The 14,709-nt window shown below is 43.4% G+C and overlaps 1 protein-coding gene and 1 pseudogene across 1 annotated transcript in view; one reads left to right on the top strand and one right to left on the bottom strand.

The window, feature by feature from the left end:
- Positions 1-11,299, bottom strand: part of LOC113264201 (syntenin-1-like) — a 67,057-nt gene extending 55,758 nt beyond the window's left edge. The window contains 4 exon segments of the mRNA XM_048225589.2: positions 1,617-1,686; positions 5,731-5,823; positions 6,283-6,377; positions 11,231-11,299. Coding sequence (XP_048081546.1) covers positions 1,617-1,686; positions 5,731-5,823; positions 6,283-6,377; positions 11,231-11,299 — 327 coding nt within the window.
- A 194-nt stretch (positions 11,300-11,493) lies between these two features.
- LOC113264242 (non-POU domain-containing octamer-binding protein-like) lies at positions 11,494-12,875 on the top strand (annotated as a pseudogene).
- The last annotated feature ends 1,834 nt before the right edge of the window (positions 12,876-14,709 follow it).

Genomic DNA, 14,709 nt, shown 5'->3' on the forward strand with positions numbered 1-14,709 from the left:
CCAACATTTCCCAGACAAAGTAGACTTGTCAGATTATGGGATTTCCACTGGTAAAAGCCTCAGGATGCTTTTTATGCTGTGTCCTAAATTACTGCTTTGGAGTCCAGAAATTTTATGCTGGAACTAGCATGCAGCAAGCTCACTGGAAGTAGATCTTGAGTAGTCTGTTTAGGACGATACCTTGGGCCTAAGAGGCAGTAATAGGAAATTGGCACTGGCCTGGACAGGCATATTTTCAGTTTTATTAGCACCTGAATAGGCCCACTGTTTTATTTCTTTTAAGGGCAATGCAGGGAAAAGGCCAGTCCCTTTATGCTGCTTTTACTACTGAGAGCATTTGCTTTTCCCTATGCATTTCCAGGCCCTCCATGCTTAATTGCCCACCTGCTCCACTCACTCACCCCCATTTTACCCCTTCATATCCTTCCCCACATACTAGGTCTGGTTGAGGTAGGTCAGGCCCAGGTAACAGCTGTGGTAAATAGTTTTCTGAAATAACTCTAAATAGCTCCTGAAATAGTTTAATGGGTTTGCTTTCCCTGCAGCTACTTTTTACCCTCTGAGAGAGAAATTCTTCCTCTAGCACAACACGGTGAAGAATGTTGGAGAAGTAATTTTTTCATCTTCTTACCTTGAAGACGTCCTGCCATCCCTCCTCCCAGGTGCAGGACACTAAGCTCCACTCCCCATCTTTACATTCTCTTCCTATAGGACTGCCAGACAAAATACAATAAGCCCAGTTAAATTTGAATGTCAAAGAGACAAAAATAATTTTTAAACATAAGTATGTCCCAAATATTGCATGGGACACAGTAATACTAAAAAAACAAAAACAAAAAAAACCCCACCACCACCAAAAAAACTATTCACTGCATCTGAAATTCAAATTTTTTTTAAAGATTTATTTATTTATTTATTTGACAGAGATAGAGACAGCCAGTGAGAGAGGGAACACAAGCAGGGGGAGTGGGAGAGGAAGAAACAGGCTCATAGCAGAGGAGCCTGATGTGGGGCTCGATCCCATAATGCCAGGATCACGCCCTGAGCCGAAGGCAGACGCTCAACGACTGTGCCACCCAGGCGCCCCTGAAATTCAAATTTAACTACATATCCTGCATTAATTTTTGCTAAATTTAACAAAACTATTTCCCTGGGAAAGTGCCTACTGAAGAGAAAAGACAATCATACTGGTAATTTAGGGTTTTTTTTTAACTGAACAATATAATAAATATATTAAAGACAATTTTTTTCAAGGAAAGAAAAATCAGTACATTAAACTGACCATTTCAAACACACACACATACGTTTTCATTTCTGCATCTTCTCTCTTCAAGGTTTGGTCCCTGAAATTTTTCTTGTTATGTAAAATACATGAAACTGGAATAAGGTGTGTAGTTTAGTTCATAGCATTGAACTAATATCAATCTCCTGGCTTTGACAGTGTGCTACAGTTTTATAATTTGTCAACATTAGAGGAAGCAGGGTCAGAAGTATTATGTGAACTTTCCATACTATTTTTGAAAGACTTTTAAGTCTCAAATTATTTCAAAATGGAAAGTTAAAACATCAAAATAAAAACAAAGTCCCATTATTAGAGGCCATTTCGCTGTTGTTACCTGTTCACTGCTACTTTCCACCACAATGCTCCACGAGACAATTACTCTCGACCTCAGCAGCCCAGGAAACCTAGAGAATGGCAAGCAGACCAGAGAGCTCAAAAAATGTTTGGGTTTTTTTTTTTGTTTTGTTTTAAGATTTATTTATTTTAGAGAGAGGGGAGGAGGAGCAGAGGGAGAGAGAGAGAGAATCTCAAGCAGACTCCCCACTGAGTGTGGAGCCTGATGTGGGTTCAATCTCACCACCGTGAGATCATGACCTGAGCCGAAATCAAGGGTCAGATGCTTAACTTACTGAGCCACCCAGGCAGCCCCCAAATATTTCTGTTTTTATTTGTTATGCTTGTTTATTCCTTAGATGACAATGTACTGTTTTAAGTTGCATTAGTTGGTTAATGAGTGCTTCTTTGGTGACAAGATGGTAGGGCCGCCCCCTCACCCCCTGCTTTTTGATTTAAGCTATCCCAGGGTGGGACACAAGAACACCGAGAGCTCTGATTTTACTTTCCTAATCAGATCCAACTCTGTTATTAGTTTTACACCTGTAAGCAATGCCAGGAAGCATTTATTAATGCCCACTCAGAATCATATTCAAAAACAGGAAATGCACATCTGCTCCTGTCAATACATTTTTACACACTGTCTTACGAAGTTTGGAGTTGTTTGCTAAATGTCAAGCCTTTCTAGCACAGCAGGGAGTTGCAACCCCTCAGAGGTAGCTGGGTACAATATCCATCCCTTAGACACCTGGATTACCCCATGTGTTCTCTGATCTCTGATCTTCCATTGTCCAATTCCTGGTTCCTGCTCTTTTTAAGTTGCATAACTTCTATGTCTCAATTCCCTCACCTGGAAAGATGGAGATGATAATATCACAAAGCAGGATTGTGGTGTGGATTAGATAAAATAACATATAAGTAACCATCACACAATAAGCACTTAATAAATGTGCATTTCTTCATTTCCTTCTGTTTCTTGTGGGCCACAGAGCCATCTCCACCATTAAGTACAGATATTAGGGCTTGACAAAAAAACACTTGGTATAATCCCAAAGCTACACACTGTATGGTCAGCCCAAATGGTACTGTTTCTAAGCTTCACTTTTTAAAACAGTAAGATAATATAAAGCATCTTAATGAACTATAAACAACACATAAACAACACATAAAAATATATTCAGTATTATAAACTCACCAACAGGAAATATGCTGATGGCAGTAAGCCTCAATTAAATATCTCCTGGGTAGTTCTGTCTTTTATAGGAAGTTTTTAAAGAGATGTTTTGCACAATTCAGGTCTCTTGGAAAGTTCCTAGAGCATATTTGGGATGATGCCTTCTTTTTGATTAGTTTACTCCAGTAAACAGAGAGGTGTTCAATGAAAATTTATTATTGCTCATGATAATTAAGATGACAAAGGTACTTCCTACTGATACATTCATTTTTAAAGGATTGACTCTCTATATTTTACCCTCCTTAACTTCTGCAATCTTATTTAAAGCTATAATAATAGCAGTAGTAGCAGCAGCAAAGATTTATTGACTACTTACTACATGTCAGACATTATTCTAAGTCCTTTACATGCATTAACTTATTTAATTCTCCCCAAAGCCCTATTATAATGATAATAGCTACTGGTTCTACAGCATTTACTATGTGCCAGAAACTGCTTAAGCACTTTATATGCATTAATTCACGAAAGTCTCACGGCAGATCTGGGATGAAGGTACAATGGTTAATCCCTTTATAGCGGGGAGAAGAAGAGTAAGCTTTAGAGATGTTAGTAACTAGCTCAAAACTACACAGCTCAGCATTGGGCACCGTCAAGGTACTGGAAATAGCAAATGTCGTTCTGTCACTTTTCTTTATCCTTGGCTGTCACAGGTCCTCCTCGATTTTGTGGTTGCCCAACAAAAGAACACTTTACATTGCCTGAAAAGCTCTAATAACAAATATAGCAACCACTAGAAGAGACTTCAAATCACCATCACAGAATTGCTAAAATGATAATATCCTGAATAGGCTTGGTTGGCTTTTGTCGTTCTCGGCATTTTGTTGGTCTCTTATTTGTCTCTGGACGTGTGTGTGTGTGTGTGTGTGTGTGAGAGAGAGAGAGAGAGAGAGAGACAGAGACAGAGACAAAGAGAGAGAGAGAGAAGGAGGGGAGGGAGGGGAAGGAGGGAATGAATTACAAGAATCTGCTGTAGCCAAAACAGGAATTAGCCAACACACCACGAATGGCAGAGAGGAAAGAACCTGGGTCTTTGATGACACAGTTGAGCAGCTGAACTAACCAGTTCTGGAATCACCATATCTCTCTTATATTAGCAATAGTCTTATTGTGCAAGCAGTTTTCAGTTTGGGTTTCTATACATAAAGCTGAAAATACATTAACTACATGCATATTTCCTCTCATATTTCTGTTTCTACTTCAACTTTCTTGTAGTGATGTACTCTCCAGAGATATACAGACCACACACGCGTACACACACACACACACACACCCCTCCCAGGAGGTACCACTATCAATCAGTGTGTTACCAAACAATCTCTAAATCTCAGTGGCTTAGAACATCAAACATTTACTTCTTGCTCATTCCTCTTGCCTGTGTCTGTTATGAATTGGCCCCTTGTCATAATCCCTCTGAGACCAAAGCTGATGGAGAACATGAACTAAAAAACGGCATGTCACTATGGCAGGAGGAAAAGAGAAGTCCAGAGGATCTCATTCTGGCAAATGAATGCCCCAGCCCAGAAGTGGCACACATCATTTCTAGATTTTCATTTTCATGGCTAGAACTAGTCACACAACCCCATCCAACCTCAGGAGGGCCAGGAAATGCAATGAGACCATGTGCCTGGAAGGAGAACTAGAATAGCACTAAAGACTACCGATGCTTACAAGTTACTGGAGGCAACTCCCTAAATGCATATTCATCTGTGGAGGGGAAATGGGGCATAGAATGTTCCTGTGGGATTCTTTTTTCTTTTCTCTTTTCTTTTCTTTCTTTCTTTCTTTCTTTCTTTCTTTCTTTCCTTTCTTTCTTTCTTTGTACCTTTTTAGCATTTGGATTTTTTTAAGCCTTAAAAGACTGAAGTATAATACATGAAGATAAGTGCATAAATCATAAATGTACAGGTCAATGGATTATCATCATCACCCAGATGAAGAAATAACACATTGTCTGCATCCCAAAAGCCCCCACATTGTGATCCCTCTAATTTCTACTTATATCCTTCCAACCAAAGTTATCCTAATTTTTCTGGTACCTCTGAATCCCTTTTGCCCATTCCCCACCCCCTCCCCCAACCTGCCTCCCCTCTGGCAACCACCCGTGTGTTTTCTGTATTTAAGAGTCTGGTTGTGTTTTTTAGATTCCGTATATAAGTGAAATCATATGGTATTTGTCTTTCTCTGTCAGACTTACTTCACTTAGCATAAAAGTTATTTTGATTTTTAATTCCATAGATTAAAAATTTTTTAAAAAGAAATATTTACAGATTTATCATCACAGAAGGAAAAGAGGCACATGACATCCAAGCTGTTAGTTTGGATCGCAGAAAGTTACAGGAGGTGAAGAGTGGGTAGAGATGTAGGTGGACCCAAGGAGAACTGGATTCTGAGACTTGTAGGATGTAAGGTTCTGTGGGTGGAGGAGAGGGTACCTGCCCCATGCACGCCTCAGGGTGTCAGGACCTCTGATGATGTGGTATACGGCTCTCTGGAACTTATCACCAGACTTCTTGGCTTTGAAACCTTGGGACCTAGGCTGAAGCGGACTGAATGGCTTCTTGGTGGTAGCTATGCTTGTCACAACTGGCCCTGGGAAACAAGACGGAGGAAGTGACAGAACCACCCAGGACTATAAGGACCAGGTTCCAGTCCATTTCTGTGAGCCCTGGGATTCCAGTTCTATACAATGGGGAGGTAGTAAGGGTAGTGGTGGTGGTGCTAAGCGTCCCAATAATAACTGCTTTGGAACGTCCTCCCAGCTAGGGAGGTAAGGACGCAAAGCTGGATATAATTTAGTTTAAAATACAAAAGCACATCACGATTCTTGCCCCTCTGCCAGGTGGGCTGGGAATGCACACTTGTCTTCACAATGCAGTTCTACCTTCCTCTGTTGTTGAAGTCCAGTCTGTCTAAAGCAGCAGAGCTTTCTTTGAAGCCCTGGCGCCAATTCCACTTCCGAATGTGTACCGCTGCCCTGAAGAAAAGTGGCGAGAGGGCACCTATCGAGTGCATCACTCAGGGTTTAACCATGAAGTCCATATATGTATGTATGTATGTACGTGTATCTATGACTGAAAAATGTATAGTGAATTATTAGGAACGGACTTGCACAATTACGGAAGCCTTACCAGGCACTCTCCACAAGGTTGTCTTGACCAATGTTGGCGCTTGAAATCCGCAAGGCAGTCAAGAAGGGAAACTCACGAGGGAAGGCTAGAACCCCCACAAGCAGGACCTGGAACACCACGTGGGCTGCCTGAAACCCACGTCCTGTTTGTTCCTCTTGACCTTCTCGATGAAGGGACCCTGCAGAAGCTGAGGCCCTGTGTCACACTGCTGAACAAGGATACATCCGCCATAGGATGCAGAGAAACTAAAAGAAGCGAGACCCAGTGGTAAGGGAGGGTAACCCCGGGCCCACCAGCAGCTTCACCTGAACATGAAGGCGGTGATCAGCAGGCAGCACACAGCCGCCCCGTGCCTCCTTCCAACTCTCGCGAGAGAATGTACCTTGGAGCTCATACTAACCTGAAACACAGGAGGAAAAGGAATCCTGGGAAATGTAGTCCAGCCCGACCAAGTAGGCAGATTATAAAGCCATCACTATGACCACTGAGTGAGCTTCGTTAAAGGCACAGATCGTGGAACGTATTTCGGGGAAGTGAGTTTGGTCTTTAAACCAATACTGTTTCCTGTTCCCTCCTCCCCCAGCTGCTTTCTCTTCCTCTTGGTGGATCCCCCACTTATGTTAGTCCATGTCTTCTGAGAGGCAGTTACCAAGATCCGTTAAAAGTGCAAGAAATTTATTAGGGGAAATGCTTGAAAGAAAGGGGGGAGGAAGCCGGGAGAGGCTTGAAAAGCCTTCAGACTCTCATGCAAGTTTGACCCCAGGGAGGAAGTGTTATAGATGGCAATGCAATTGTAAGTTTGGGCAAACCTTCCTGCCAGAAGAGCCCCGTACTTCCCACCTAAAGGCTTGCCTTCGTATCCTGCTGTGCCTAGTGACCACGGGAGCAGCCAGGGGATGCGGGCCTGTGGGGAAGCTTGGTGAGGGATTTCAGAGCACAGCCCTGGGCCCTTGGTCAATTGCATTCCTGGCAGTAGGAGATTTGGGGGCTCTTCTAATGACTGCTATCCTGCTTCATTCTCATTTCTTACTCTAGTCAAGACTCAGACTCAGTCCCACCTTCCTTTTTTGTTGGAGTGTGAAAAATAACTAAATTAGGGCCAGGTGTCTTCTTGCTGGCTGCTCTTTTGTCCTGTGACTGATTTTCATTCAGCCAGGACAAGCTTTGCCAGGAGTAGATGTCGGGGGATATTTGGAGGTGAAGGCAGTTTGGGCGTGTCTAAATGCAGGAAGATGGAGTTGCTGATTGGCAATACAATTGGTCTAACCTTAGGGCATTTCATTAAAGTGTGTGGCTAAGTATTAAACAGTTCTGATCCTTGGGATTTATTACACATTTCTTAAGAAAAAAACAGAACCAATGAAGTGTTCAGCTGTGAAGGGGGACTTCTGGGATTAGCTAGAGATAGGGATTCGGAAAATATAGGTCAAAGCGTTTTCTGCAGTCTTATTCCTATTCTCTTGAGAAATCAAATGTAAGCATCTGTAACAAATGAATGTAATGAAATGGAAATAATTTTTGCCTAGGCAATGAAAAGTTGATTGTTAAATTGTTAACTCCTGGAAGGCAAGAGTTGTTTTTCTTAATCTGTGTGACATTTAGTGGGTGTCTGTATAGAACAGGACTCAGTTGCTCTTCGACGGTGAGTCTATTGAATTTTGAGCTTGTTTCCCATATTTGCATAACAGCAAAAATAAATAAATTCATGTTGATCATGTGCAGGCAGGGGTGGGTGGAATGAGGCCCGGCCTTACCACAACCTGCTATTACTATCTCATGTTTATAGCAAACAAACCCCACTTTTGCAATAAGTGCAAATTGCACCCATCTTATTCTATTCAGAAGTGTTCACTAGAGATTTTTCTGATCAAGCATACAGTCCCCATCATGATTACTCATCTATGCAAAGAATGGAGTCTAAGTTGCCCTGCCGACCCCAGTTCTCAATTTCCTGGCCTATGGGTCAAATTATGCACTTTTAATGAGCATTCATATCATTTTCTCATTGAAAATACTAGAAGCTGATTTGCTAGATCACTGAAGCCTGTCCTGATGTCTAATAAGTATTTGAAAAGGATCATCAAGAAATCATCTCTCTTCCAGTCTACCCACTTACCAGGAAAAACAGAGATGTAGACTGCTTTGTTTTTTTGTTAAGCCAGGCCAGTGGGAAACAACAATTCTTTCTGATTCCCATTCCCTGGAGAGCGTTCCTTTTGCAAGTTTACAGATGAATAAACCTCACATTCTAATTAGGACCCATCAGCCTCCTAATCAGCTCACACGGTACTGAAAAGCAGCCCTCTATTAGTAGTTTCTGGCAGGGGCACTCACTGTCTTGAAAGAACCTGTTTTCTCCTAATTTAGAGCAGTCCCCTGGGTTTAGTGATGTTTGCGTGTTTGCGGGAGCTTGGCAAATAGTCTCTTCTGACACACTGCCGTTGTTGGCAGCTTCACACCAGGATCCTCACCAGGGCTGAAGCCTGAGAAATGAATTCATTAATGTCTGCCAGGCAGGGTCCTCTGCTGTTCCAGCGGTATCAGGGACTGGGACCCAGAACACGACACTGGAACCCATCCTGGAAGCCTCGGTGTTGGATGGCTTGGAAAACAAGCCTTTATATCTTTCTCACGGATAGGGATGTTGTTGTGGGGAGAGAATTCTTGAGACGTTGTGTGGTGCAACTTCGTAAGTTTAAGTAGCACGGGGACAGGGCCCGTGAGCAGAAAGAGCTGCACTTTTTGCTGTATGAAGCTGAGGGTTATATGCTAAGTGTTGGGGGGGGGGGGGTGGGATGTGCAGAGAGTATTAGATCATCAATGTCTTCTTCAAATTTCTACCCATAAACTAAACTTTTGCAAGATTTCTCTGGTGCTTATCATTCAGTTTGATATTGATTATTGGTCAGATGTACAGGCAGTCATGAGATCCTTTAAGAATGCAGCAACAAAGCTACAGACGTAGTGAAAAGAAGGGGCACATGCACCCCAGTGTTCATTGCAGCAATGTCCACAATAGCTGAACTGTGGAAAGAGTTGAGATGCCCTTCAACAGACAAATGGATAAAGAAGATGTGGTTCACACACACAATGGAATATGACTCAGCCATCAGAAAGGACGAATACCCACCATTTGTATCCACATGGATGGAACTGGAGGGGATTATGCTAAGTGAAATAAGTCAAGCAGAGAAAAACAGTTATCATATGGTTTCACTCATATGTGGAACATAAGGAATAGCATGGAGGACCACAGGGGAAGGGGGGGAAAACTGAATGGGAAGAAATCAGAGAGGGAAACAAACTATGAGAGATTCTGGACTCCAGGAACCAATATGTTGGCTAACTGAACATAATAAAAACCAAAAAATAAAAAAATAATAAAAAAAAGAATGTAGCAACCAGCATGTATTTGATCCTCATTGGAACTAGGCAGGCTATTGGTCAGCCTTCTGGGCTAAAGGTGAACATTTTCCTTCTCCTATCCCTTGTCAATATTTCTCTTTACATGATGTCTGTTGAGTTTCATGTTTCATAACAAGGCCCAACAATTTTGCCTGTAGAAAGTCTCTCACAGCTGCCTCTTTCTCTCCAGGCTTAATATTCTGCTAGGTTGTACTGGTAAAGCCATCCCAGCTGGCAAATAGCTACTGGCGAGCGCTTCCCCCACCCCAGGCCAGCCCTTCCCCACTCATCTGGGATCCAGCGCACCAGGGGTTAATATGCCAGTCGTTGGGAGCTCCAGGAGCGTCAGAAAATCTGCTCTCTCTAGGTGCTTACCACCTGTAGTGGGGTGAAAACTGTCCCCCAAAGATGTGAAGCCTGTGATAGATAGCTTACTTTAAAAGGCAGACCTGTGAATGGCGAAGGATGGAATCCAGGTGAAGATCTTGAGACCGGGAGCTTTTGTTGGGTTATCTGGGTGGGCCTAAGTGCAATCACATCTCCCCCTATCAAAGGGTGGCAGAGGGAGATTTGATAGATGTCACAGGAGGAGACGATGAGAAGAAAACAGATTCGAAGATGCTGGCCTTGACATTTGGAGGGACAGAGCCGCACGCCAGAGCAAGCCAAGCCAAGCCACCAGAAGCTGAATGAGGCAGGACCAGATCCTCCCTGAAAGCCTCGGAAGAGGAAGAGCACGTGGCCCTGCTGACACCTTGATTTCAGACCTCTGGTTTGCAGTACCTTGAGACAGTGTGTTACTGTTGTCTTAAGTGCCCGAGTTAGTGGTAACTTGTTACAGCAGCTCCAGGAAAGGAAAGCACCACCTCTCACCTGGTTCACATCAGCCTCGCAACTGACCTCTTGGGGTCTGATTCTTCTCTTTAATCCATCCTGTGCATTGCATTTTTCTTGACTCCTCTGAGTGGTTTCAAAAACTCTCTATAAAGTTTTGGTCCTTTCGTACTGAAACAGCTTTAGTTTCCATTAGTAATAATAACAATCAGCATAGTCACTCTGTGGAGTGCTTTTGCTGTGCTGAGCACTTTACAGAAATCATCACCTTTCCTCCTTGCAACAACACACTAAGGTTGGCATTATTATCCTTGCTTTACAGACAAGGAAACCAAGGCCCAAAGAAATTAAACATTGATCCGTGTGAGTGGCAGTCAGACAGGCACGCTTGTGTTCTCAGCCTCCTGCTGTAGTGCTCAGTGTGTCTCCCGCCCAGGACACTAGCCGGGCTGAGAGCCTTGTTCTCGCATTTCTTTGTCAAACACCCACCACCCTTCCAGATTCAGTGTCTGTGCCACCGTGTCCAGGAAACTCTCTTAAATGCCCATCCCTCGCCTGCCTGCCTGAATTCCCTGTAACTTGTAGGTAGCATCTATTCTTCCTACCTAGAATCTAGTCAGTCAACTTATAGAAATTTGATTCTGCTTTGTATTTTTTAAAATTCAAAACACTGTAGTGGAAAAAAGTATACCATGTAGAGAAAGATCTTAAAAATACAAACCCAAAGTACCCTACTCAATGATTCCTGACTTGGATTCACTGATTCCTATTGCGGAGACCGTCTCCTAATTTTATTTTGAAAAAGATTTATTTATTTATTTTAGAGAGAGAGAGCAGGGGAGGGGGGAAGGGCAGAGGAAGAGGGAGAAAGAAACTCAAGCAGACTCTGATCTGAGTGCAGAGCCCCGATCCCCTGACCCTGAGATCAGACCTGAGCTGGCACCAAGAGTCAGACATTTAACCAACTGCACCACCCAGACGTCCCTCCCCTAATTTTAAATAGAAATAACTCACCGTTTGGGCAACGTGGCCAGTTAGAACTTCCCTGGCTGTGTAGATACCCCAGTGGCACATCTGTGGCATTATCTAGAAAATCTGATCCCCATGTAGATGTTCTATCAGTCTAGAGCCCCACTGTTCAACTGAAACATGATGTGAAAACCAACGCAAGCTGTTCATGTCACTTAAACATTTTCTAGTAATCCGTCTTGGCGCGGCAGACGCTGTGTAGCATTGCTGTTACTCTCAGGGTAGAACAGTCGATAGAGGGTGCACATATGCAGAGAAATAAAACCTTTAACTTGGAGAAGCAAAACCATAGTCCAACGAAGCATCGTCAGCATCACCAGCAGCAGCAGCGGCCACCACCACCACCAGTACCTACACATGGGCAACAAGCCAGCAGCCCAAATGAAGGCTTGACTCTTGACCTGAAGGATTTTAGGAAACCAGGAGAGAAGACCTTCACCCAACGTAGCTGCCTCTTTGTGGGCAATCTTCCTCCTGACATCACTGAGGAGGAGATGAGGAAACTATTTGAGATAGAAGGGAAGGCAGGCGAAGTCTGCATTCACAGGATAGGGCTTTGGCTTTATCTGCTTGGAAACATGAACCCTAGCAGAGATTACTGAAGCAGAGCTGGATCACGTGCCACTCCGTGGAGAGCAGCTGCGCGTGCACTTTGCCTGCGATAGTGCATCCTTTCTGGTCTGAAACCTACCTCGGTATGTTTCCAATGAACTCCTGGAGGAAGCCTTTTCTGTGTTTGGTCAGGTGGAAGGGGTGGGCTGAAGTCACCGTGGGTGATGGAGGAAGGCCCTCAGGAAAAGGCATTGCTGAATTCTCAGGGAAGCCAACGGCTCAGAAAGCTCTGGATAGGTGCAATGAAGCTTCCATCCTGCCAACTACATTTCCTCGGCCCGTGACAGTGGAGCCCATAGACCAGTTGGATGATGAAGAGGGACTTCCAGAGAAGCTGGTTATAAAGAACCAGCAATTTCACAAGGAGCAAGACAGCCACCCAAATTTGTGCAATGAGGCTCCTTTGAGTATGAGTAGGCCATGCGCTGGAAGGCACTCACTGAGGTGGAAAAGCAGCAGAACCAAGTGGACCTCAACATCAAAGAAGCTGGTGAGAAGCTGGAGATGTAGATAGAGGCTACTCGCCATGAGTGCCGGGTCATGCTAATGAGACTGGATTTGATGAGGCGTCTAGAAGAACTTTGGAGGATGGAAGAGTTGCACAACCAAGAAGTGCAGAAAGGAAAGCAGCTGGAGCTCAGGCAGGAGTTGGAGCGCAGGTGCATGAGGAAAAGATGCGGCCGCGGTAGGAAGGATTCAAGGGAACATTCCCTGATGCAAGAGAACAGGAGATATGGTGGACCAGATGGCTATGGGAGGTGCTATGGGCATCAACAACAGAGGTGCCACGTCCCCTGCTCCAGTGCCAGCTGGTACCTCAGCTCCTCCAGGACCTGCCACTATGATGCCAGATGGAACCTTGGGATTGACTCCACCACCAACTGACCACTTTGGCCAGGTTGCTACAATGGAAGACATTGGGGCAATTGGTGAAACCCCTCCTGTGTTCAACCATGCAGCATCTGGAGCTGAATTTGCTCCAAACATCGCCAATACTAATAAAAATTTCAGTTTTTAAAGTTTCCCCAAAACCTTAAAAGAAGAGCCCTTTTTGGACAAGCCAGAATTCTGCCTTGGAGAAGTGTTGGGAATACCTCCCAATTATTAGGTCTTCCTTGCCTGTACTACTCTAAGGGCGTATGCTGGAGGCTGAGGGTAAGGGAAGGGTGACATTTAACAAATCAGTTCCATGTGGCATATCTTTGAACTAATCGATTCTGTGTGGTGCGTTGCTGAAGTCTCATGTGATGGTTGAGGGCCTGGGCGTGGGGGGAACCATGGCAAAATGGATCCAGTTAGAGCCCCCATTCATCTTGATCATTCCATTCTTTGTCCAGCCTGTTCTGTTTGCTTTCTCATCTTTTTACCCCCCAACCCCAGAGACACTGCCACATACACCACAATGACCTTAGCCCTGTTGCCCCATTCATGCACAGGTGGGGATTCAGGCAACTGGCCACAGAGGTCACGGACAACAGACATACGATTGTTATATCCATTATATTATCCCTTTGTGTCCTAAGGAAGACATTCTCTCTTAGACATTTTCATTTTAGTGTATCTTTAGAAAACCTTGTGCTAAGTTGCCTCCATCTTTCTTCCTGGGGTAAGGACAGCCCAGGAACTGCCCTTTTGTGTCGATGATGTTGCTGTTCTTGATAGGCCTGGGACAATTTTGGGAACAGGGTTGCTGTGTGCTGAAGGTCAGACAGTAGCTCTTAGCCTTGCCTATCTTAGGTAGTTATGCTATCCATTTTTTTTTTAATTGGTGCACCATGTTTGATTTATCCCTGATTTCTTTGGAGTTTTTCTGAGAAACGGAGCAGTAATGCAGTATCAACTTATATGCCTTAGAAATTTTTTTTCTAGTAATCGTGTTTTAAAAAGTAAAAAGACACATGTGAGATTAGTTTTATTTTATGTAACCCAATATATCTAAAACCTTATCATTTTAACATGTAATAATCAATATAAAAATCGTTACATATTACCTTCTTTTTTTTTTTTCTATCAAGACTTCAAAATATGGAGTGAAATACACCACATGGAAATTCGGATGAGCCGAATTTCGGGTGCTCAACAGCTGCATAGCAGAGAACACAGCTCTAGAATCACTTACAACTTTTTTAGAAAGCTACATTTCCAAGTTCTGTTCTTCTGATAAATATCTACTTTAAAGACAACAAAACAAGATGTTTTTTCTTGAGGTGTATTTCCTACTCACTGTCAAAAATTAAGAAATGCAGAAAATCACAAAGAATAAAACAAAACTCCCCAGTATTCTAGGTCCAGGGTTATCTTCCTAAGCATACCTAAAAATATATAAATTAGAAAAATTAGAATCATTCTGTCAATACTATTTTGTAATGTTTTGGCTCAGAAATATAGCCCTTCCCTGAAGTCTTGAGGTTGTCCCCTGTGTGTTGGTTTTCTAAGTAGAGTTTTAAAAAAAATTTATTTATTTGAGAGAGAGAGGGGGAGCACACTTGAGTGGGGGGGGGGGTGGCAGAGGAGAGGGAGGGAAGCAGACTTTCCGCTAAGTACAGAGCCTGTTGCAATGTGGGGCTCTCCCCATGACCCCGAGATCATGACCTGAGCCAAAATCAAGAATCGGTCCTTAACCGACTGAGCCACCAGGTGCCCCTCTGAGTAGATTTTAAACCTAAAAGACAGGGGTCATATTTCATGCCATTTCTACATACCTCAGAGAATATGAACGGGTCCATGGAACTCACTCAGTAAACACTTGAATGGACGAGGAAAATGTTAATGAATTAACGAATATTTATTGAGTGGGAGTGGCTTCTCAGACTTCTTAGGTAACAATAAGCTGGATTTGAGGATTGGCTAAC

Source organism: Ursus arctos, unplaced genomic scaffold, assembly GCF_023065955.2.
Source record: "Ursus arctos isolate Adak ecotype North America unplaced genomic scaffold, UrsArc2.0 scaffold_31, whole genome shotgun sequence".
Classification (NCBI taxonomy): Eukaryota; Metazoa; Chordata; class Mammalia; order Carnivora; family Ursidae; genus Ursus; species Ursus arctos.